Source organism: Morchella sextelata (assembly GCF_020137385.1).
Source record: "Morchella sextelata strain SCLS chromosome Unknown scls_4, whole genome shotgun sequence".
In the NCBI taxonomy this organism is placed as follows: Eukaryota; Fungi; Ascomycota; class Pezizomycetes; order Pezizales; family Morchellaceae; genus Morchella; species Morchella sextelata.
Window position 1 is genome coordinate 2,279,615 of NW_025408619.1, and position 25,079 is coordinate 2,304,693.

The 25,079-nt window shown below is 46.7% G+C and overlaps 6 protein-coding genes across 6 annotated transcripts; 3 read left to right on the forward strand and 3 right to left on the reverse strand.

The window, feature by feature from the left end:
* Window positions 1-6,063: 6,063 nt before the first annotated feature.
* Window positions 6,064-7,446, forward strand: H6S33_010500 (uncharacterized protein; the record flags this gene model as incomplete). The annotated part of the gene is made up of 1 exon (XM_044841892.1): window positions 6,064-7,446. The coding sequence occupies one exon, from the start codon at window positions 6,064-6,066 to the stop codon at window positions 7,444-7,446; it is 1,383 nt and encodes a 460-aa protein (XP_044697643.1).
* Window positions 7,447-11,174: 3,728 nt separating this feature from the next.
* On the forward strand, window positions 11,175-14,492 carry H6S33_010501 (uncharacterized protein; the record flags this gene model as incomplete). Its single annotated transcript, XM_044841893.1, has 3 exons — window positions 11,175-11,513; window positions 11,713-12,430; window positions 12,502-14,492. The coding sequence occupies 3 exons, from the start codon at window positions 11,175-11,177 to the stop codon at window positions 14,490-14,492; spliced, it is 3,048 nt and encodes a 1,015-aa protein (XP_044697644.1).
* Window positions 14,493-15,239: 747 nt separating this feature from the next.
* H6S33_010502 (uncharacterized protein) lies at window positions 15,240-18,554 on the reverse strand (the record flags this gene model as incomplete). The annotated part of the gene is made up of 4 exons (XM_044841894.1): window positions 15,240-17,692; window positions 17,810-18,059; window positions 18,136-18,408; window positions 18,465-18,554. The coding sequence occupies 4 exons, from the start codon at window positions 18,552-18,554 to the stop codon at window positions 15,240-15,242; spliced, it is 3,066 nt and encodes a 1,021-aa protein (XP_044697645.1).
* A 381-nt stretch (window positions 18,555-18,935) lies between these two features.
* On the reverse strand, window positions 18,936-19,559 carry H6S33_010503 (uncharacterized protein; the record flags this gene model as incomplete). Its single annotated transcript, XM_044841895.1, has 1 exon — window positions 18,936-19,559. The coding sequence occupies one exon, from the start codon at window positions 19,557-19,559 to the stop codon at window positions 18,936-18,938; it is 624 nt and encodes a 207-aa protein (XP_044697646.1).
* Window positions 19,560-20,965: 1,406 nt separating this feature from the next.
* Window positions 20,966-22,156, reverse strand: H6S33_010504 (uncharacterized protein; the record flags this gene model as incomplete). Its single annotated transcript, XM_044841896.1, has 1 exon — window positions 20,966-22,156. The coding sequence occupies one exon, from the start codon at window positions 22,154-22,156 to the stop codon at window positions 20,966-20,968; it is 1,191 nt and encodes a 396-aa protein (XP_044697647.1).
* A 705-nt stretch (window positions 22,157-22,861) lies between these two features.
* Window positions 22,862-24,659, forward strand: H6S33_010505 (uncharacterized protein; the record flags this gene model as incomplete). Its single annotated transcript, XM_044841897.1, has 8 exons — window positions 22,862-23,238; window positions 23,334-23,422; window positions 23,501-23,756; window positions 23,995-24,015; window positions 24,077-24,204; window positions 24,258-24,293; window positions 24,360-24,437; window positions 24,508-24,659. The coding sequence occupies 8 exons, from the start codon at window positions 22,862-22,864 to the stop codon at window positions 24,657-24,659; spliced, it is 1,137 nt and encodes a 378-aa protein (XP_044697648.1).
* Between the last annotated feature and the right edge of the window lie 420 nt (window positions 24,660-25,079).

Sequence of the window (25,079 nt, forward strand, 5' to 3'; positions counted from 1 at the left end):
TTGATCACATGACCTGTGAGCAGCGCAAAAAAACCTGCCAACCAGCGTCACGTGAGTAAGTCTAAACCCGGCCGCCCGAGAATTCTATATTCATAAGACCACCGATTCTCTCCACCCACACCATCACCAGTCTTATCACACTCACTACACCCTCATTGGCCTCTATTGCCGAACACGGAGCTCAACGAGACCCATGAGCCGAACAAGGCTAGAAGATTGTATGGCAGCCTCTGCTATCCTAACACGTAAATATCAAAACTATATAGTCTTCCTCATCGTCACCAGGAACGTTTTCTATTGGTTGCGTACTATTTCTAATATTGGTTGCATATCATTAGACAAAGAACTACTCCCGAGATGGAAGGGAACTGGCATATATTAAAAGGCGTGTAGCTATTGCAATTGATGGATATAAAAGAACAAACACTGACAGAACTACAGCTATATTTTTTATATATCAAGGTCGAATTCCCCTGATAGCATTTTATCATGAACTACATGTACATATGTACTAAAGCTACTCATTGAATGACTTAGAGTGCATACTAGAGCTAATGCATCACAGATTACCTATAAGGAGAGATGGAGATGAGGTTTAGTGCGTGCCTGTATGTTTAGATGACCTAACAATCCAGAATGATAGTAATAATCTAAGAAATTACTATCGCAGTACCCCCGCACCTTCATTTCCTCACTACATTTGGGCGGCCGGAGGCCGCACTCCGCTTGTATATACAGCCACTCTGCAAAAGTGTTCGTGATTCCGATTTCGGAGTGAGACATTTCTCTATACATATGTAACCGTGGCGGACCATTAAAAACCCCAAGAGAAAACTTTCCCAGTGACCAATGGAGCCCGGAATCAATTAAGAATAAGATCAATGACCTATCTCCTTTTATATATAGCCACGAACTATATTATATATTTTTTTTTGTTTTGAATCTTTACATTAATAACATCAACATCACGGGTGCGCCACACTGCGCACTGACATTAAAACTAAATCACGAACACTTTTGCTGAGTGGCTGTATATAGCCCATATATGGTGGGAAAATCGTTATCCAATAACCAAGTCATGAAGAAGAAGTGGTTATATACTTATTACTCATGCAACTGACACACAGGTATAACGTAGCCATAGGATGGGCTAATTAGCGGTAGGCCGACATGTGTCTCAAGAAACAAAATCCGCCACTAGTTAAGACCGAGAAACCTTTTCAGGGCCCGCAGCTAAGGCCGTAGAAAACGAATGTAAACCGGTCTAGATCTCGGGATACAATCTGTTTCCGTTCCCAGACCAACCGTAATTTTTTCAATCCTTCCACTATCCTACTTAGTCGCCACTGATCGACAGCTAAACAAATTTAATTTTCGGTCTACTTTTTTTCTTTTGTTGCATTCTCTTTCTTTTAATTCTTCAAATCTGTTGATTTAGTCCTTGCGCATTTGCCCTAGCCTCGCAGAGGTGCCTTGAACTGTGATGTTGACAGATACCAGCTCATAGCTTCATCATTCAGCCCTAGCTAGCTAGGTAGAAGGACGGGGGTAAGTGAATTTAAGCCCTCAACTACAAACAATAGTCCTCATCAGTACTCTTAAAGGATCAATTTCCTCGATTTAGCTGAGATCTCGTATTGTTACGTTGGATTGACTATGAGTGTTGGGCCACATTTATTGGAATAAAGCGCACATGGGAGAATGCAGCGAGGCAAATAGATGTGGGATGGGGGGAGGGTAGCAAGGATGGTGTGGTGGCTTGACATAAGTAGCTGACAGATCACATGACCTACGAGTGCTATCTCATGATGAACTGGCGAGTGATTTCGCATGATTGGGCTTATAATAGCCTTGTGGGGGTGGTATCCCTTAGGCGGTCAGGCCGGATCGCAATGTGTTACCGAACCTGATATGGTTAATGTGCTCTGATAAACACTCTCAGTGTTCACTGTCTCCTCGAGTTTATTGCCATACGCTAGAGAGCTCTATCGCCACGATGATAGAATGAACAGTAACAGAGTTCAACAGAGCACATTAACAATATACAACCACCCCGCAAAAGTGTTCGTGATTCCGATTTCGGAGTGAGACATTTCTCTATATGTAACCGTGGCGGACCATTAAAACCCTCCTAAGAGAAAATTTCCCTAGTGACCGATGGGGCCCGGAATCAATGAAGAATAAGATCAATGACCTATGATGTTCTTTTATATAGCCACGAACTATATTATATATTTTTCGTTGTTTTGAATCTCTATATTAATAACATCAATATCACGGGTGCGCCACACTGCGCACTGACATTAAAACTAAATCACGAATACTTTAGCTGAGTAGCTGTATATATCAGGTTCAGTAACACATTGCGATCCGGCCTGACCGCCTAAGGGATAGGAGGTAATTGAAATCGCAGATATGAAAAAGAAAAGGGGTGTAACCTGACATGAACTGAATTCCAGTGAAGTGATTTGATACGGGGATTTCGCGTACAGTCTCCCTTGAACACTGGTATGTGGAGAGCAGAAACCAGATTATGGGTGCGTGGGGTGACGGATCCATAGCCCTTAGAGACTTTCGTACCCAGCCTTCTAGTTAGTGCCAAATAATTGGCTCCTAGCTGGGTACGAGACAGGTTTCCATCATTAGGATTAGTAATAGATCACGAAAACCGAATCTCCATGTGTTGCATTCGAAAAGTGAGGGTTTGGAGAGGAACCTGATTGGGCTGATATAATTAAAATGACACTTGGCAGCCAAGCAGGTATTTGGACAGTGTGTCTCGCGCAGCTTTTGCATCTACTCTTCTTCTTTTCGAACTTTACTAAAACTTTGATAACTTTGAATTAGTACTTAGGTAAACCTATGAGCAAGGGCTATTCAGTGGTTATTTCTTTTGTATTTTTAGGAAGATATTTGAATTTTTAAGTGAAGATAGATAAAATGTCTCGGTATTTTTTTCTTCCATATAAATTTTGAGGCCCAGGCCAAAATTTATTGGCTGCTTTTGGTTGCCATGGGCGGTTCCCGTACAAAATCGACCAATATTCCTTCAAGGCGTCTCGGTATTTAACGTGCACACCCGAACATGTACTCTATGTACCGGTGATCCGGGACGTCCTGAGTGTCCTGAATCCCTACCTTCCATGCATGTATACATGTATGCTCGATCCCGTAACACTCCTCGATACTACACCGTAGCGTACCTAGTTATGTTGTATGTACGATGCATGTGGACGAAGCAGGATCATCATCCACCGGGATGAAAAAGCAAATAATACAGAGTTGGCTCGGGTAAGATCACGATTCGTTGACCGCACGAGGCGTCTCCGACGTGAATGCAGCCAACACAACACAAGTGCAATTAGCCTTACAGATCTTCAACAAACATGTGTTTTCATTCTAGCGACTCGTTCTTCAATTTAATGCGCAGAAAAAGATGAGACTCGATGCAGACGCGAGTATCGGATTCCCCGTGATTCTCCCTCCCTCATGTGCCCCTTATCTCCTGCCCGGTGCTTTATATTAAACCCTACGGCCACTCTGAAAAATTAGCGCGCACTGGTAGTCATGTGATCTTAAGTTTTGCGCAGAGAAGGTCAAGTCAATTATTGCTTAGATGGGCAAAGTGCAACGTCAGCGCATGAGATTAATGTCCAAAAGTCTCATCATACCTATGATCGATAGGAATAAGATGTTTATTCGTAACGTCTATTAGCTATGTATGTTTGTCTCCTCGAGGAGAGAGGTCAACTTTTTAGTCAGTAGGTTTCTGGGAATTCGGGGACCCAGAAAGCCAATTGAAAGCTTAAGAGACGCAATAGGCTAATGGAATATTCAGATCTATAACAATGCTCCAATGATGAGCAGCCCTAGGGCAATACTGTCGAAAGCTTAATGTAGGATGCCTAATTAGGTAACCCGAGTTCTCACATTGTATATTATTTTTTTCGATAGCATTTTCTTTTCTTATGATCGTTACAGTTTGCGAGGCGCACCCAACACGACGGGGCTGACTCGGAGTAATTATTGTGCAGCCGGACACATATTTAGAGTTGCCTACATGTACCTACATTGAAGTGATACGATCTCGAATGACTGATGATAGTACTTCTATTGATGATGATTCTCCGAGAGGAGGAGAGACCTTCCTCTCTTATCCATCCTAACTAATCCTGACACGATGCAACTGCCAAGTCCCTTCACTTCTATCCTTTCCCGATCCGACCACGTCTCAGTCTGACTGGCTCTTGACTACATGTAACTACACGATTGAACACCTTATTCTCTAATCCCACTACTGCATACATACATGTAGCTACTTCACGTATATATTTTAGTTCGCAAATATCCCGCGATTTCCAAGTTTGAGTTAGGTAAATACAGGGAGTGCTAGAATTCTAGGGATAAATCTTCTCGGTCTTCACTATCTCGGCCAGCCGTGAAATCCCCGCTCAGGTATACCTATTTCTTCAAAATTACTACGCTTTACTATAACTCCCAAACATGTGAGGTAAAAAGCTCCTGCTTCTAGATCTAAACAATCAGTAGGAACTGTTTTGAACGCATTACTTCCTTCTTGGTTCACTAATTTGGTTGCCAGCCACTGGATATATGAGTAGTAAGAAAATCTCACTTCGAAACCAGATTTTACAATATTATCTGGTATAAAAAAATGGAAAGGCAGTTGTTTGATGTGTCTAAATGTGCAAGTTTGACGGGACAAGTATCCCTGTTCGTGCTAAGGTCAGACGTGGAGTGTTAGACCGGCCGATTGGCAGTTACGAACTGGGCAGTGGACAAATGATAACCAGTGGAGCCTATTAGTCGTTGCTTGGGCCTGCCGCTATGTCGAGATTATCAATGGGGATAAGCTGAAATACAAAACTCTTTCGCTGCAAATTTGGAATAACCAAGACATATCAGATATACAAAAGGGCTCACATAGTCAACTGTATTAGATCAACATAATAATGCATAATGGTTGGCATGCTATTCGAGCTAGTGGCGAGAATTTACGAGCCAGTCGTGGATGTCCCCGCATGATAGTAGGGACATATGCCCATACATCGATTATATTGTCGATACTCTAGTGGGATCTTATGCTGCCTGTAGGTAATAGAAGCCCATTGACCTCGTACTGGCTCCTCGGGGCGCGCGACTCTAGCATCATCCTGCAAATTGTAAAGTAAGATGCTCTAGACATCCATACGCACTTATAGGACGGAACGTGGCTTCAGCATATACCATAATATAATGATAGGCAGCATGCATGCGCGCATCACCTCGCTTACATGTCAAAGATCCGGATCCATATGCGCAAGTTTATGTTTTTCTGCGCACAACTGTCGGAGATACACATATGTTTTACAACTCTACATTGTAAATACACGACTCAACGTGCATGTTTCGCTCAGTTCAAAGTTACACGATTTCGATTGATTATCATCTCGGGCCTAGAGTCTTCAATTAATGGACAGTCGTCTACGTACGTAGAGTAATCGATAGAATTGCAATATGGTGCATGATCGGATATAGGAATGAATGATGACGATAGGCTGTGGGGCATAGTCCTAGAGCTAGCTAGAGCCCAGGTGTTAATTCCAAGTCACTGGCAAATTAAGTCATTTGGCTTGAGATGGAATATTTCGATTTACAAAGGTTTCCAGCTGCAGTATGTGGTGGACCCATAGCTGGGGGAATATCTAGGAATAGTCGCGGGACTACATGTGGTGTCGAGGCTATTGGGACATCTACTAGTGCGGTTGAAATATATATATATCTGTATTGAACATCAGTGAGCTACCCTGATGTTTCCCTCACCCCCCGGCAATAGATACCGCAGCCAAAGCGAATAAGCTCATTTTTACACATTTACAGGTGCTATCATTTTCACATCTTCTCTCATCTTTAATTTACGATTCCCTATATATATCCATCGCAAGAATATTCAGCTGCGCACGCCTAGCTAGCATAGTGGGAATACCACCCTGTACTATCATACACCGCGTACCGCCGCGTACAGAACTACAGATAGCGATAGCACAGTATATATATCGTGGCATCATGAACTGTACCGAGCAGACATATGAGCGAGGAACACCCTTTTGTCGACAAGCGGATTGGAAAGATGTCGTCAGGTTCATGATCCTTAATTTCGCACTCCATGCAGTCACCGTCATTACTCCGCCAGGAAGCAGTATAATCATCACTGTTTTCAATACCTTTTCTTCTATTTTGATGCCTGCGGTGGGGTTTGATGCGTCCTTCAAGGTCCTTTATCGTATGGCAGTTCTAGAAACAACGCACCTTCGTGTGGCCTTGAGGTCAGAAGCACTTTGTATGCTAGTACCATCAGATCCGTGTACCCGGAAGGGTCCCGACAGTAGTACGAGTCCTGCTCACGGGCAGACTAGGTCTGCATCGACGTCGGCCACACGCCGTCTAGATTCTGAGAAAGATGATTCTGAAACAGATTCTCCGGGAGCACTAGAAGACAAGATTCAGCCGGCAATATCGGGCCAGGAGGTAGTACCCAGTGGAGCTCCGTTGGTGAACTGGGAGGAGTACGCTGTTTATCCGAGAGCATATCGTCCCGTTATACCTCTGTACACACAGGTACACGGCCAGTACCCGACCGACATCAAAGTTCCTGGACAGAAATACCTAGCTACTCATAACAAGGATAGGGAACGTAAGCCTAATCCGGAGGCCGATGCAGTAGACTACAATACCCCGTCTCACGCCGATTACTCTCTGATATACGTCCCACATTGGTTTGAAGTCCACCCGCTGGCAAATCATTCCCCAATTCCCACAGAGTGGGAGAAAGTCAAGAGGTGGTGGGCCGGGGAGAAGGTGAAGCCACCACCCGGGAGCATGGAACCTTCAACGCTTTCCTCCAACTATAGCTTTGTCAAGACATGTGCCGCTATGTTCCAAATAGTCTACGCATCCTTTGAGCTTTATATGGGAAGTAAGCGTCAGATTGTTGGTTATGGATATGCAGCTTATTCACTGGCTGTAATCCCGTACATTCTTATGTCATTAACCAATTTACTGGCGAGTCTCACCGCACCACGCTATCCCGCGATATATATTGTTAAATATGGAGGGCTAAAGCCCCCAGGGAAATATAAAAATGGAGAAACTAGACGGACAGGAGAATCGTCGAAGACCGGGAAGATAGCTCAGGGCCAGAGTGAAATATCAGGGACCGGCGGTGAAGCTGAGTGGCCGCAAGGATGGTGGACACCAGAGGATATGGAGGAAGTCGAGGGGAAGGTTACCGGGGCGGTCGGCATAGCCTATGGAGACTTTAGGGGGCGGAGGGGAGCAGAACGACAAGTGGAAGGCGAGGAGGCGGGGGGTGCGAATTGGCGGACTGTCGTAAGCGTTCCCTATCATATTGACTCAACATCAATGATAATAGAACGAGCTAAAATTTAAAACTGGGAATAGATTTACCCCTTTTTGATTTGGGCGGTGGCGTTATTTACATCAGTCATCCTCGCCGGACCATACATTATCCTCGAACTATTGACAGGCTACCACAAAGAGGACAGTACCATAAGTCAGAGATCTTGGATCATGTCCTGGATTGTTATCGGACAGATCGGAAATGCATTTGTTGGAGTGATCACATTTTGGCTGTTGAATAGGAAAGGGGGCCAGGTAGCCAACCACCCGTGGCGATACTTGATTTGTAATGCAGCAGTGACAGCGTGCTTGTCGGTCTCAACGTTTGGCGGATTTATTGTAGTATCGCAGATGATATTAAAAAACACCATTTGCAGCAGGATCTAGTTACATGTATGTATCTTTCGTATGTCATTAGCTCTGAAGCACTTCCTAAGGGATTTATTTTTCTTTTTTCCTTTTTTACACAATCTGTTGTTTTGGAATACGTTTTCATTATCAATGATAAAATATGCATATTATTTGTTTTATAAATATGTATCGAGCTTTGGGGTAAAGGTTTCCATGGGATACTTGAACCCGGAGAAGACTTCTCAGCCTCACAGGGGCGTGATGCCGGAGGCCTCAGAGGTGCTGATATCTCATGGACTTGTAATTGTGATATTCCGGGAATAATGAGATATACATATATATATATATCGATATCTCAACTGTCTGGGGCTGGGAGCAAAGCTATAGTGGCAAAGCACTTGGAGTGATATATAAGTATGGTGCGCAGAGTCATAAAGGTAACATGAGAAAAACGCCAAGTCTCGAATAACTTTTCAAGCACAACAGTTATTAAAAGTCTGTAAAGAAAAAAGCAGATACCGTGATGAAGAAGAGTTTTACTTTACCGATTTTTAATAACTGTTGTGGTTGAAAAGTTATTCGAGACTTGGCGTTTTCCCCGTGCCACTCACGGGGGCACCATAGGTTCATAGATATACAAAAATAAGTTTCTCAGCATTGGGTATTATCGTTCGCGCTCTCACGTGAGAGGTTTCAGATCGAGGGTGTTTGTCGCGATCGCAATGTTTAAAACATACCTTAATTTTTAGCGTAGGGTAAGGATTATTTACAAGAGGATAATTCTGGAAGTTTATGGAGGTAATAACGAAAGACTGTTCACAGTTCAGCAATTCCTAGGATATCGATAAGATGACTAGATTAAGGATTAAAATCCAAATCACATTTAGTATGGACCTTAAGTGCATTTGGTGAAATTCTTCTCTCAAACAGCGCTGACCAATCCTCCGTTTCATCTTTCTGTCTCCGGGCGGTTGTGGGCGGGCAACACACAAATCCGATTGGCTGTAGTAAGTCGAGTCAACGTGACATTAAGAATTGGGCGACTGATCACAGTGTGTCACTCGAATGCCAAGATAACCGTTTTATAGGTCTTCTGCGAAATATTACCGCGCGGCCGCGCGAGGCTGGCCAGTCGCCGTGGCCACTTGGTCGCCGTTTCCCTTGGCTGTCCTCAATACAAAAGAGGATTGAGGAATTCAGATACACTTCTCTTGATTTGGAAAAAAACTACATAGTTTCACTCGTTCATTGCCAAGAACGGCAACTGAATGGTCATGAATAGTGATGGGCACGAGAAAGGACGAGACGAGACTTGGGCAAGTCTCGTCTCGTCCCCTCTCGTCTTGTATTGTTCGAACTGAGTCTTGAAAGTCTCGAGACAATGGCCTAGTCTCGTCATGTTCAAAGTCTCGAGACTTTATAATTTACGTCATGTGACGTTAGGGCTGGGAAAGCTACGCTATCATGCTAATTAATGGAAATCAAAAGTCCAGGCTTTGTTCATTTTTTTAGAACTGAGACTGAAGAGCATATTTAGGTGAGGGAAAAAAGGTTAAAAAGGTCTCGAGACCTCCAGACATCGTCTTGTCTCGTCTCATCTTGTCCACCCCCCAGTCTCGTCTTGTTTTGCCCAAGGTCACGAGACAACTTATCTCGTGCCCGGCCCATCACTATTATATATTCATGATCAAGGCCTCGCGCTAGTGTAAACCCTTGCGGCAAAGAGACGGATAGACCACTACCGGAACACGGTACAATGGATCTAGGGCTAGCAACATGTAACACCCACCACCACACCAGGCAATTCTCTCTTAATTGTAACGACTAATATAGAATGGTGACGGCCACTATGAGTATAGGCTACCGCTATATGGCAGAAAAACATCCCAGAGGAGTATCCACGGTGAGGGCCGGTGGTCTATTACGGTTTTGGCGATGCATCCGTATAGTTGTTATATCATGGCTTCTGTATTTGGTCCGAGTAACAGCAATAGGATCCTTACTGACGCCTTAAAGTATATCTAGTACTACTGCCAGAAAACCATGGATAATATTTTATAGCAGCGCCAAGCCGTCGGGTGCTAACATATAATAGACACCCAAGGCGCGAGTTTCAAGCAGATGGCCGGATATGATAAAGTATTTTCAACACGAAGGCCTAGGTTTATGCATAAAGAAGATACATTATGTGAATATTAGAGGGTTCTCCCATGGATTGCTTTTCGGGGCAAGCTATGGCTACATGTATGCAGGCCAGGCCTGGATCAACCATTATCTGAATAGTATCACTTGCACTGATGAAATTTGTCAAATTCGTAGCCTGGACCGTGCACGCACTTAGTTGGGTATATCCGTTGCTCTTAATGGTTAATAATAGCCACAGAGCCAATCAAAAATAACTGTCAGCTACTTGCTTAGGCTAGCATTAGCTCAAAAAGGCAAGCTGCGAATTTGACAGTTTCATCCGTCTAAGGGATAAGCTTCAACCTCATTGTAATCACGAAACAATTCTATTGGTCGCAACAGCCTAAATAGAAGCACATATAGACAAAGAACTGCTCCCGATCTGGGAAGTGATCGAGGGGAGTCAATATTGAAAGCGCAGGCTGACAGAATTGTGGGTATTATCTTATATATCAGCTTTGAACTCCCAAGTAGATCTTCAGAAGGGGTAAGGCTATCTCTTTGTGAACTACATATTAACCTAGAATTCGAACTAGTGCGAGCAAGGGGGGGTCGGTGTGCCGCGTAGAGGCACCCGATCCCGATCGTGAGCCCTTTGTTGGGAGAGAAGAGCTGATATATGGTATAGTAAGTACTCATGCCAGAGGTTTTAACAATTCGGACCGGTAATAGCATGAACTGAACGTAAATAGATTAGGCAGTGCCATTTCACTTCGAAGGTTTGGCGAATCTGGTAATTATACGACAGACAGAACAAGTCGACCTCCATGCACTAAATAGACAAATCTTTAATCGATTCATTTACTCACTACATGCGTATAGAGTGGCTGGAGCCCGCACTGCACTTGTACTTATATAACGATATGTATAGAGCTATTTGGGGATTACTACATGTAGTTCCAGCCCTTATAAATAATAGCTATATATATATGTAGCTAGATCTGATCGATCCGACGAAGGTGGGCTGGAGATGGTGGCGCCCCTACGCCCCTACGCCCCCCATGTTCTAGGCAACCACCTACCCTGGACACTTCTATTCTCGATCTCACCATATGCATCACCACTTCTGATCCATGATATCAATTTTGTTTTTAATCGTTACACAGTGGGTGACGTGCAGAAGTACTTAATTCAGCCTCCTCCGCCGAGAAATTCGAAAGCGTTCGGAACATCATTCATGCCCCGCACGCCTGAATACTGAATTATAGACCAACAAAGCGAGAATGCCATCTACCTTTTCACAATACGGCGAGCATAGGCTTCCCACGGAATTTATCGATGGAGGCTATAGACATACGGTCGCGATCCCCGGCCGTCCCTTGAAAATCGAAACTTGGACTAGGAAGGAACGGCTTGGGGCGGGCGCTTTTGGTACGGTTTATAAAGAGATATGTAGAGAGACTCATGCCGCTCGGGCGGTCAAGGAGGTTCGGAAGTCATCGGCTAGATCCAATGAGCTTGGAATCTTAACGCAACTCCGCGCGGTAAAGGTTCCCAATAACCGCAAACTCTCAGGAATAACGAATATGGTGATTATGAACTGGACTGGAAAGCCAAGCCATGTTCCCACTGGCCAAGGCGACTGAACGTTACGAGATCAATCGCGCATTCGACCGGTCCCAGAGCGGATATCTCCAGTCCGGCCAGTTGGGTTCGTTATCCCTGAGATTTTGCGGTACTACTTGATCGCCTCCGCCCCCGGCCCCCTCCCCCGCGCGATCCATCCCAGAATTAAGTAAACTAACTGTTCTCCAATATTAGTATCCTAAACACTTTGTTCAACTGGAAGGGTGGTTTGACGATGAATACAACATCTATTTGGCTATGGAATACCTGCCATGTGGTGATTTAGATGCATTGACTAAGGAAAGTGACATATCCGAGGATGATACAAAGATTATTACAACACAGATTCTCGAAGGATTGGAAATAATGCACAGGAAGGACTTTTGTCACCGGGATCTGAAGCCTAGTAATATTCTAATTGCTAGGTGGATGCCACTTACGGTCAAGATTGCTGATTTCGGTGCTGCCAAACATTTTGACGGGATAACTGCTGGGCGAACCTTCACCGGAACTCAACCCTACATGGCACCTGAGGTTTGGGGTCTCGGAGATGGCTCGACCAGTGAATATACCACCGCTGTCGACCTATGGTCACTGGGATGCCTGGTCTACTTTATGATTACCAAGAAACCTCCATTTCCTGAGTACAAGCACGTGTTAGACTTTTTCGAAGGCCGGATTACATTTCCACCCAGCTCTGGCCCGCAAGCACCAAATATACCGCCCTCGGCGATTGAGTTCATGGCTAGCCTGGTAAAGGCTTTACCTGAAGATCGAATTCCAGCAGAGAAAGCAAAGGAGCACTCGTGGCTTGCAAAGTCGAACGAGGAGCCTCCGACTGTGTGGAGCCCATTGTCGAGTGTTGGAGCTTCGGGCAACGGAGTGGGGAATTACCTTACCCCTGTACAAGCAGGTATGGTGCAATTCATTCCGAGGTCTAATTATATCGCGAAGTCACCATTTAAACTAATCCAGCTCGTACAGCTGCACTAAACCACGCATTTGTTGCTGCAGCCGAAAATGGCGACTGTGAGCTAATTACAATGTTGCTACGGCGGGGGGCGAGGGTCATGGCGGCAGATAGCCAGGGATATACAGCTATGTACTGGGCCGCCCAGCATGGGCATTTGCCCGTAATCAAACTGTTACTGAAAAATGGCGCGCATCTGGGGGTAGGGGGAAGTAAGAAAGCATCTCCGCTGCATGGAGCGGCTGAAGGCGGAAATAACGAAATAGTCAGTTTTCTTTTAGATATGGGGGCAGACATGACGGAACGGTTATCCACCGGTCACAATGCTCTACACCTCGCTGCGCAGTATGGCAATCTGGAGGTGGCACGCTTGCTGCTGGATAGAGATATTGACATCTCGGCGGAGTCGGATGACGGTTGGAACGCTCTGCACATCGCCGCCCAGGCAGGTCACGTGGAGGTGGTAAGCTTGCTATTGGACCGAGGGATTGATATCTCGGCGGAGGCGTCTCAAGGTTGCAATGCTCTACACATCGCTGCGCAGACAGGTCATGCAGAGGTGGCGGGCTTGCTGCTGGAGGGGGGGGCCGATATCTCGGCAAAGGAGTCTCATGGTTGGAATGCTCTTTATCTCGCCGCTGCGAGTAATAAATTGGAAGTGGCAAGGTGTTTGCTGAATAAAGCTGCTGATACTACACCCAGCGGCCTTGGTCGCTCGAGCGCTCTACATGTCGCCACGGAGTGCGGCCATCCTGAAGTGATGGAGTTACTTCTAGAGAGAGGCGCTGATATCTCCGCAAAGTGGCGTAGTGGTGCGAGTGCGCTACACATCGCCACACTACACAGTAATTTGGAGGTGACAAGGTGTCTACTGGATAGAGGTGCGGATATAGCAGACAAGGACTTTCATGGTTCTAATGCTCTACACTGGGCGGCGGGGAAGGGCCGCTTCGAAGTGGTAAAGTTATTGCTGGATAAAGGTGCTGATATCTCGGAGAAGGAGCCTCGTGGTTCGAATGGGCTACATATTGCCGCATTGAATGGTCACTTGGAAGTGGCAAGGCTGTTTCTGGACAGAGATGCTGATATCTCAGACAAGGAGTCTGATGGTTCAAGTGCTCTCCACAACGCTTCAAGGAATGGTCACTTGGAGGTGACAAGGTTGTTGTTGGAGAGAGGTGCCGATATTTCAGACAACGACCTTGATGGTTCGAACGCTCTACATCACGCCGCACGGAATGGTCACTTGGAAGTAGTACGGTTATTACTGGACAGAGATACTCTTGATATCTCGGAGATAGAGTCTCATGGTTGGGATGCTCTTTACCTTGCCGCGGTGTGTGGCCATTTGGAAGTGGTAAAGTTACTGCTAGAGAGAGGTGCCGATATCTCAGAGATCGAGAGGAGGTCTAATGCTTGGAATGCGATGCTCGCCGCCGCACAGTATGGATTTTTGGAAGTGGTGAACTTACTGCTGGACAACGGTGCTGATATCTCGGTAAAGAGCCCTAATGGTTGGAGTGCTCTTCACCTTGCCGCAGCGAATGGCTACACGGAACTGGCAGAGTTATTGCTGGACAGAGGTGCTGATGTCTCAGAAAAGGCTGATGGTTGGAATGCCTTGCACCTCGCCGCGGAGACCGGCCATTTGGACGTGGTAAAGGTGCTCCTGGAGAGAGGTGCAGATGCGATGGTTCCAACAGATGACGACTCGACGGCGATATCTATTGCGACCGGCCATGGGCACACAGATATAGTGTTAATGCTCCTTGAGGCATCCAAACAATCGATAAGTACATCTCCTACTCAGTCAGATGTCCCTACGCCCTCCGAGATCAAAACTCCACTTAGCACCCAGATCAGCAGCGGTACCCGGGATCAATCTAGCTCGCAACCAGACACTGTGAATGGCATTATCCAACTATATGAATCCACAGATTCCGCTATTTTGCGTGCTGCAGGTTTCGAGCACAATAGCCTTTTCGAAAGCATGCATATGGAATAGAAGTCCTAGGACTTCATATACTTACCCCCACCTGTTGCATCCTCCTGCTTGATTTCGAACCGCACAGGTCCTATGTAGTCACACAGTACAGGTTCTGCGCGTTTCCTTCTTTTGTGGTTTAGTGTTTCCGTATATTGTTATAGAAGCCATTTCTCCTATTTCCATGATATGTCCCCCCTCTCGTATGGTTGGTACTTCGTGTAGCTCATTGGGCGAGGAGCTTCCAGTCATTTCTTATGCCACACATTTATACTTCGCTTCGTAAGAGTTACGATATTCTAAATGTTCCCAACGCTGATGCAGTTTTGTACGTTATCTTGTTTCCTATTCAATCTCTCAAACTGAGGATACTACAGCTATTCAGGGATATGGCCCACTTCGGCTGATAAGCTAGACCTACCAATTGTTGAGTGGCCCTATAGTTAATAGGTTAGCCGTAGAAGTTGGCCAAGAACAGGTATCCGTAATGTGCTGTTGAAGCGCTCGTACTAAAGAATTTCCTGTGCGCGGACCCTCATACTTTCCGTGGGCTTAAGGCTTGATGGCCTCCTGATATGTGAGTTGTAGTATACCCCGCACGTGTATGTTGTATTTGCCAACGCCCAAATGATCTAGGCTGCTTCCTCTTGCGTAATATCCCATTTGTCATTGTGATTTCATACTTTGGAGTACTCTGAGAAGAAAACACTGAATCTTTGTAGGTACTCTTCTACAGACGCTATCCATACCACATACACATGAGTCAACTCAATCTAAAACGACCAGATTTTCCTCCAAGCTCTCCATTCCTTTATTCACCATTCCTATATTCACATCCAGCCCCCGCAGAAGATTTTCTATGCTTATATGACCTTGCTCGATCGCTAGATCTAACGGGGTCTGATTCTTCAAATTTCGCGCGGTAGTTGAAGCTCCAGCGGATACAAGAGTCCGCACCGCCCCGCCCAAACCCCGAAGAACTACGGTATGCAAGGGAGGCCCATGTTTCCGGTTTGGCATATTGACATCAGCTCCGGCGTCGACCAATAGCTGTACAAGCTTTGTATCGTCCGCAATGATCGCAGCATGTAAAGCGCTCCCGTGAACCCCTCCTTTCAGATTGACATCTGCACCTCTTTGTAAAAGCTTTTGTATCACTATTGTGTGGCCTCTCCTAACTGCGGCCTGAAGTGGAAAACGATTTAGTCGACCGCGATTATTTGCGTCCAACCCCTGATCCCGAAGGAATTCAACAACGTCAGGATGGCCCGACCAAGCTGCCGCAAGTAATGGATTACCAAATTCCCCTCCCAGCACGTTGATACTGGCCCCACTATCCAATAATAACTTTATGATATCGAGGTTTCCCCGCCATGCTCCCGCTTGAAGGACATCGCCGAACTTTCCACCCACTAGATCGGTTTTGGCACCGCATACCAAGAGAAATTTGACCACTTCTATGTTGCCACTAAAGGATGCTGCCATCAGCGCTGTTCCGTGAAATCCGCCATACGCATTCACATCTGCTCCTTCCCCCACAATGATCTCTACTATATCTATGCTGCCCCCATTAGATGCTGCGCATTGCAGTGCGTTGATATACGTTCCTCCCTGGTTGTTCACATCGGCACCATCCTCTAAAAGCAGTTTCACAAGAGGTGTGATATGCAGGAGCGAGGCAACGTATAGAGGCTGGATATGGCTCTGAATTTCACCTTCGAAGCTTTCCCCCGCCAAATGTAAATCCCAGTAGTATTTCATCCACACGCTAAAGTGGGCGCTGTTGATGTCTAAGAATTTAGGAAAGACATGTTTAGTTTTGTCGTCGAGTGGGGCGCTGAGACGGGCATGAATGGGCCAGCCCAACACGGGGCACTCCGAAACATCGATAGCAGGCGGTCTTTGTGTATGGTTGATAAACGTAAGATATGTTATACATGTTCTGGTGAGTTTAGAGCTTGCTTCCTGCAACGGTACGTGGTATATCCTGTGGTAGCGTGGCTCGAAAGGAGGACTGTCCAACCCCACGCGCTCACCGGCGGTCATTAAAAATTCCTTGACACTCTGGTGAATGAGCACAACGTAGGTGTCTACAATTTCAACCAAATGGCTGCAAAGTTCCATTATATGATCCTCGATATTCAATGGCATATCTTCCTCAATTTCAGCGATTGACCGAGCGTCATCTCTGACCGCAATCGCTAGGGCCAGCTCTTCGAGCCTTATCGGCGTGGCAGCATGCGCAATCCACATAAGAAGAACTTTCGCTCGATCGCTGTTTTCGCTGCTGATACTCGCGAGAATACATTCGTAATATGCGAATAATGTCCGCGGGACGGTATTCAGGAGATGGCGGACTTCTTTGATGGTGCGGCGTTTGCTCAGGTCGTTCACGGTCAAGGAAACCCAAAGGAACATATTACCAGACATTTCTTCAATGGTTTTTTGAACCTCCACCTTCAGGCCAGGGGGATATTTGCCCTTGATAGCTAGTCTGTCGACCTCATCTGAGATATACTGGCCTATGTCTGAGCGATTAAAGTCTTCAAGGCGGATGACAAGACTGATATTTGGTAACAACGATTGAATTGCCGGAAGAGGGCGGCTACTCAGTACAATTCGTGCTGTACACTGTGATGATGACTGAGAAAGGTATAGATCATGTAGGTCGCGGAGCAGATCCGACCTGCGGTAGTCGTTTCCACCCTGATCATCAAGACACTCATCCAGGGCGTCAACAACGCAGTACACCGATTCTGCGGCCGGATCAATGACTATATTATGGAAGGCACTCCATAGCGCGGCAGCAGACCAATTCGTTTCCTTATCCAACCTGAATTTCTCATATTCTGGGAGGATATGCTGGAAAAATCCCGGGTTCTGATGCAGCAGCTGATACAGCAAGGACTTCAGCACCGCCACCGCTGTGCGGTTGTGGACGTCCTTGTCGTTGCAGAAGAAGTAAGCGATACGTGATTTCGAGTCGGTGGCCAACTGCTCTCGCAGAAAGTTCATGAGAACTGTCTTTCCCGTTCCAGGATTTCCGTGGATCCAGAGGAATCTAGAAGAGTCTTTTTCGGAGAGATGCCAGTCATTGAATGTTTCCTCTCCAAGTAGCCATTCACAAGTCCCTGGGTGAAGTCTTGCTCTTGGTGTTTTCGGGGTCGGGTTATTGTTGCCTGGGAGGAGGGAACGGAGGCATTGTTTCTCTTCGGAGCTTTCTGAAACGAATTGCAATTTCTCATTAGCCGGCTAATCTATATATACACACATCTCAAGACCAACTACAAATATCATTTAGGCTTGGAATAGTTGCCTATCGGACCGGGGTTACACACTTTCTCTCTGATCCGGGAACCGCGCCCTAATGGCCCGTGGTGCCTCCTCAAGACACTCCCTGATCTTACTCCTGACCGTCATATAATCAAAGTTTGAACGGCTTCCGAACTTGACAATACCTGAGTGGTCAGCGTCGATGTTGATTTTCTGATAGATCTTTTCATTTGGACCCGAGTATGTCGCAGAGTCGCGCGTAACCATCCGTACAAGCGGACCTGTCCTCTCATACTTCATCGTCATCGGGTTATACTATGAGCCGAGTAAATTTGATCATGATCAGTATATTTCTCAGATGAATATGTGGAAATGTAAAAGTAAGGCCTACCACGACCGACCGGGTATCCTTCGACTCGTAAAACGAAAATATCTTGGCATCCTCAAAAATAAATAGACGCTGAAATTCTCGATGTATCTGTGGGAGAAACTGTGAAGCTTCCCCAAGATCTCTCACGAGTTGCGCGTTTGGCTGACCTCGCACCATCGAGATTAAGTGAGAGTTCAGAAGGCCTCTATTTGGCACTCCGAAGAATAACGCCGCGTAGGATGATCGAAAAACGGCCCTGTCTCTAGAGTCGCCTTGTGCTTCCTCGGTAAGGGCCTAGACCGTTAGCTAGAACGACTGTTCATTATTATTTTTGATGGAATCCTTCATACATGCTTGAGAACCAGGCCACCTAAACTATGCGCGATGAAAATGATTGGTCGGTACTCTTCCTGATGACAGGTCAGCTTGCCATGCTTCATAGTTTTTCATATCCAGGGTACATATATATATCTATATCACTTGGTTTGTATATTACAGGAATGCTGTACTGACATGTGGCTGACATCGAGAGTCCTTTACTGCCTATAAAAGTCTCCTTGCAAATTCATGGACCGAGGCATCCGATGAACTACCCACCAGCGTCGAATCATACCCATATGTTAAAATTCGAACATGATGACCGTCTTGGTTTAGATCTTACGGAAGGAAATCGCGAAGCCACATCTTCACGCCGCCACGGGCCTTCCAAGAACCGAATGCGTGTCCCGCAAGCCCAGTCACAGCGATTATATTGAATAACCGCGCCCAAATTAGCCAAGGCTTGCGTGCTTGATATACCAAGGAGGTAAATGATATCCAACTTACTCAACCGCGGGGGTTTGAGCACCGAATAGCGGTGTTAGGCCAAGGAAATGAGAATCAAAAGTGACTTCAGTAGACTTATCTCCTGTCGTTATCAAAATTGATACAGTCTCGAATTGAGACGTAGACGAGCGAAGTCTCCCTGGTACCTGGCGGAAGGTAACTGTTGCTATCTGATATCGTGTCGAATCGGTCCCCGAGCAGGACTTGGCCAGAGACAGTATCAGGACGCTTTCTCCATTCTTTCTCTCCCCATTTGTGATGGTCAACTCTTCCAAAAATATGCGAAGTTGATCTTCCGAAATGGAGGATGGTATGTCAGAGATACGGAAGCTGTAACTCGACATCGACTTCAGCTGGGGTTCATTCTTGATAACTTCCGCAGGCACAGACGTGCGCTGAGTGCTCAGGGAAGATGTGAGAAGCTGAATCCTCGAATCTGCCCACCCACTTCTCTGCTCATTTTTCCTCGTAGGTATCTGTGTCGAGTCAATCCTTTCACGATCGGGATTATATTGCAAATATCTTTTTGAAAGAAGCAGATACGGAAGTCCGGTCACGATAAGAACGAAAACGGTGAGCGCAATGGAAGCAGTCGTTGCGTCAACCTTGACGTCTGTCATGTTTCCTAGAAACTAGTTGGAGAATTATGAGAACAATGTGTGAGATCGGGTATCGGTGCATCACTATAATGCTATTGGAACATCTCTCTGTTTGGATACACAAATACCGGTTTGTATCATCGGCTAGCGCCAAGGCAGATGCCTTAACACCCTCGCCTCATCTGTTGATTAATCTTTGTGAGGATCTGAGACACCTATGTCATATGCTGGTCGAAGCCTGCTTGTACCGTTGTAGTCCCAGTTGTTTTCCGTAGAGCAGGGTCAAACCAGCCAGAAGGTCTTGAAATGGCGGAAGCTGGAAACATCATCAGCAACCAGCAACCACGAAAGGATTCAATCAGTCCTTCCTACATGTATCTCTGTGTTTCCTATGCCCTCGCTTAGCTTCCAGCACTCTCCTCCAGGAGACAGATTCCATCCCGCCCCCGAACCGGAACAAGTAATCACACGATATCACTCGCGCCAAGACATCCGCCCGCTGGTAATGTGTATGCATGTGTGTCGCGCACATATATGGGTTCTAGGCATCAAACATCCACCCCTGTAGCACATGAGTTGATACTCGCATCGTAGCGGAGTACATACGCATCATCAAAAACCTCTCGAGGACAGAAATTGGATATCACCCAACATAAGTCCACCAAACCCGCCCGGCAGGGTGGCTGTGAACACACCTAGATCTTACTACTGGAGATGTGTGGATGGTGGCAGTGGTACTAGTGGCATAGCGATGATTGTGCCGAAAAGATCGAGGTGCTATATATGGTGATGGAGACGTGGGATTGGTGCTGGAGCCCTGTGCGGCGCTGCACACAACTGAATAAGAGGGCCGGGGGGACGTCGGTCAACCCCTCACAAATTCAATGGACTGCCACTGATTGGCCGGCAGCTTACGGTTGATTTTGTACGTACATACGTACTAGTATTTTTCTTTGTGGCTTCAAGTGGCTTCCGCGCAAACTTCTTGGTGTGAGAATAGGTTTGGGCGATACACATCACCATACCGCGCCGCACTATCATTGAGAACCCTGAGAACCCTGAGAACCCTGATCTGATTGCCCGACTCTTTTACACCCAATTTCGAAACGCTAATGCATCAGAGAGATTCTCCATTGTCTTATACGCCCAGGACATGTGTAGTAACAGAGGATTTACTCCGCTCAATACGGTATATTAACGTTGTTATTGCAGTACACTATAGTACTACTAGCTACTGTATTATCGGACCGAGCAAGTGTAAGATACAGCAATCCACCAGCAACTCTTGGACTGGCTTGTTATGCATTTTCGTGACCTCAAGGCTAGAGATATGCAACCTTCTGGGACCCCGTATACATTCACCCCTCGTACGCGCTCGCTCCTCACAATATATTACCTAGACGCCGTGCGGGGCGGAGGGGTGCGGGCTAATCGGTCCCGCTGCTGCGACTCTCCGGGCGGTTGTCAGTCCTGCTGCCGGGTGCAGTACTGGACGATGCCTGTGGGGATGGAGAATGCTGGGTTTGCGTCGCGGTGGTGGAATAAACTCTAGTCGCAGAATTGATGGTATGGACTGGGCCCGTGGCTCCGTCGGCGGTCGGGATGCCGCCGGGCACAGCCCCCGTGCCCCTTGCAGCTATGCCTGCAGTGCTGGCAGAGGGCGTGTGTGCGCCGGCCCCGCAGGCGTGGGCGGTGCTCCGCCTCCTCCTCCGGCCTTTCGAGTTACGGGGGTTGTTGTACGCGGGCCGGGGGGACGTAGCCGGATAACATGCCCTATTCGCGCTCCGAGGCACAGCCCTTGTACTAGGCCCCGCTGCGGGCGGCGGCGGCGGCGGCATGTTGAAAGGTCGGATGTGAGACCGATATGAAGTAGCAGAACTGGACCCCCCCATATTCTGATGGACCATGTGGATGCCCTGCGCGAGCAACCCAACCAATTGGCAATGCCGTCCGTGACTGTTCTGCTCCTCCCCCCTGCGCCGTCCCAGGTCTTGTTCACGCTCCTCCCTGCGTTGTCTCAGATCTTCTTCACGCTCCTCCTTGCGTTTTCTCAGATCTTCTTCACGCTCCTCCTTACGCAGTCTCAGATCTTCTTCACGCTGCTGCTGACGGTTCTTCTCCTCCTCCTTGCGTTGACTCTCGGCGTGATCCATCCTCTCTGACAGCTGGGTAAAGCATCCCTTAACCTCCGTAACGTGATTCCTATGACCCTCCTCGAGCTGTGATAGCCGTCTCATGAAGATATCGAGTTTGCCCGCCGTCCTAGTATCAGCTGTCCTCGTTCCTGATTCTTGAGGAAACGGTTCCGTGCGTTGGACGACGGGTTCTTGCACAGGCGGCAATTGCATCAGTCGTCTCGCCCGATATTGGGCTGTGGGTGGTTCATCATCGCCTGTGAGGTCTATGACTAGGGGAGTCGGTGTCGGTGTCGGTGTCCCTTGACTGGAAGGGTCGATGTCCATTGGCGTGCATTCACTATAGGACCGATGGCTGGATGGGAGTGGCGAGAACGTACTGTCGGCTCTGACCTCAACCTTAACGAACGGGACGGGAGCGGCGGCGGAGGCAGGGCCCCTTGCGGAGGATGCCCCTCGTTTGAGTCGTTGGGTGGGGGCCATGTGAGAGGAGAGATGAAGGTTTGTACTCGAATTTCGAGTCTGTTGATACTTTGTGTATAGAAGTAGACTTCAGAATAGGTAGACTTAAAGGTTGGGCGAGTACTCTACTGAGCTACTCTAATCTACGAGTCTGCTCCCCCAGAGGAGGACAGAGTGCCAGCGCAGCTTTTCCTTGGCGGACTTGGCTGGCCGCCTGAATGTATGTATGCCTCGAAAACCTGGAAAACCTCAGGCCATCATCATGCAATGGGGGCCATGCATAGCAGCGCAGATTTGAGGTCAGCCTACCATTTCATCCCTCTCCTCATGCAACATTGCGGACATAGGCATTGCAGACTGGTACATATCTCGCTGACTCTTTAAAGAGCCTTTGCATAATATGATTATTATCCATTCATAGCGTTTTCAAACACGGCTTCTATTGCATATATATCATACAAAACCGCGCCAAGTCCGCAATTTTGTATGGCATGCAATGGCAGTCGTGTTCGGAAACGCCGTGCAATTTGGTACTCTAGTACTGCTCGCATCAGATATGTTATAGGTATACCCTCTTGATCTGGAGATACTATTGGAAAATACACCAATGCAATGCAGCTGCATTTTCGTACATGTTGCCTGTCGCGAGTATGTAAATACTTATTCGCATACACAACCACAACGTCATATATATCCGTTACCGACCCCCCAACAACAAGAAGCAATATGTCTTCCACCGGTTCAAACCTCTTCCCCAGTCTCCCGCTCGAGCTCATATTGCTCATCGAAAACCGCCTCTCTAAGCGTGACCTGTCACGCCTCTGCCGCACTAGCCGCACCCTCAAGCATATCTTCGCCCCCACTCTCCATAGCCGCTTCACCGCCGACTTCAGAGAAATTACCAGCTGGGCGGTCAGCACCCGCCGCATTCCATCCCTCCGGGGTATCCTTGCCCTCGCCCTCAGCCCCACCCCCGATACCGCAAACCTTGAGCTCGAACTTTGGGTCCGAGACAGGCTCAAGCGCGAAGTGCAACACAGCCTTGGGTCCAGGTTCCGACATGCGTGGGAAAGCGTCGAACGCCCGCCCCGCCTCGAGCGCAGGTGACTTTTTAACCCCCTACTCAGGTACAAGCCCCGATTGTCGTGACCCTCGGGTTTCATATAATTCATGAGTTAACAACAACAACAACAACAAGGTACAGTCCCCTACGCCACCATGCGATTGAGCTCGGGCCGGACCAAATCGTCACGGAAATGAACTTCCTCAAGCTTCTCCTGGCGCATGGTATCAGTCCTGTCGAATCTATTCATCAGACCTGGACTATGGACAAAGATATCGGCGGGAAGATGATGCACTAGGCAGTCCTACGCGGGGATGTGGAGCTGGTGCACTGGCTGTTCGAGGTGGCGCGCTTCGAGATGCAGCCGAGTGACCTTAAGGTTGCACAGGACGTTTCACTGCTGGATGTTGCGATATATCGGAGGTTAAAGGAGAAGGTGAAGAATGTGGAGGGGATGATACAGCTATTGCTGGACCATGACCCGGATCCTAGGCTAACATGCTGTGTGCGCTTCGGGAACGCCCCACCGGTGATATGGTGGCTTGATCTAAAAGCTGCGTGCGTGCCCTTTCCTAGTTGTCATGACACCAGCGGGCAAAATTTAGTAGTAGGCAAGCCGAGTTGTCCAAACAGACGAGACGGTGTGGCCCTCTCGGGATACGACTAGCAAACCGTCTGGTAGAATAGGTTTGGGGTACATTAGATAGGGGATCCCATTAGTATCGATAACGGTCCGTTTGAAGTTTGTAGAATGAATTGAACGTTGATTAAAGATCGTGCTGATTCTATTATCCAGTATAGATATCACAGAAGAGAAGTGACATTGATCAACCCCTGCCCGCAGTCACAACCCAGCACGCAAGCCCTAACTTCAACAGACCCTACAACGAGCGCAATTATGCGCAACTGTCAGATGGAGAAATTTTCAAATGGAGTTATATATGGAAACACATGGTTGGTGATTTCGGTTGTAAATTTGACGAGGTTGTGATTAGAACAATGAGGGGTAGGCCATCCCGCCGGCAATAATAGTTAGCAAGGCTCGTTACCGCTACCTAGTTAATACCTCCATTGTTGTCTCGAACCAGACGTCGGGTTAGGGTCTTACTTCTACTATAAAATATAAATATGGTTTATACTGACAAATATACAAATGGACAGCACCTTCGGAAATAAACTCAAATGCAAACACTGAGTTTCAAGAAATGCCGGATATTATTATGTTAACAATGAATAATGGTACTTTTATTCCTACAATCGTTGGGTTATTGGTCTATCCACTGATTCCACCAACATTTATAAATAATAGAAGACGCACCTTCCGAACCACATCAACCTCTGATACCTCTCCCAAGAAGTGCTAGTATTATAGCATCTGGTACCGGCTCAAATGGTATTAATACACCATTTTCAAAGACTCCATTTAGTTTTGTCCTCAAAAGTATTCAAGATAAAAATTAGCTTTATTCCCTTATGCAAGCTGTTTGAATTTACTATATAATCCGATGCACAAAATCCTCATTTGTATTATATGTCAATTGGCTGTGGATCCCATGTCCCTTTATAGTTATGTTAAATGATATAGTGGTTCAAAATCAAAAGTGGAAATTGTTGAAAAATTTATTCAACAATTCACTCTATTACCAAAATACGAAGTACAAATAACAGCTCCTGTACAGCTAATGATTCCCCATATTCTCTTATTGGATAGTTATTAGTACCATATATGCTCTTGTACCTCTGGAAATGAAAAGGTTATGAGAAATGATATTCAACATCAAAGCTTGACAGGGAGGGAAAGACCTAAGCCAAAGTCTCTATACTGGAAATCTAAGATTCAAGAATTATTGAATTCTTTAAATAAAAAATAGTTTTCTATAC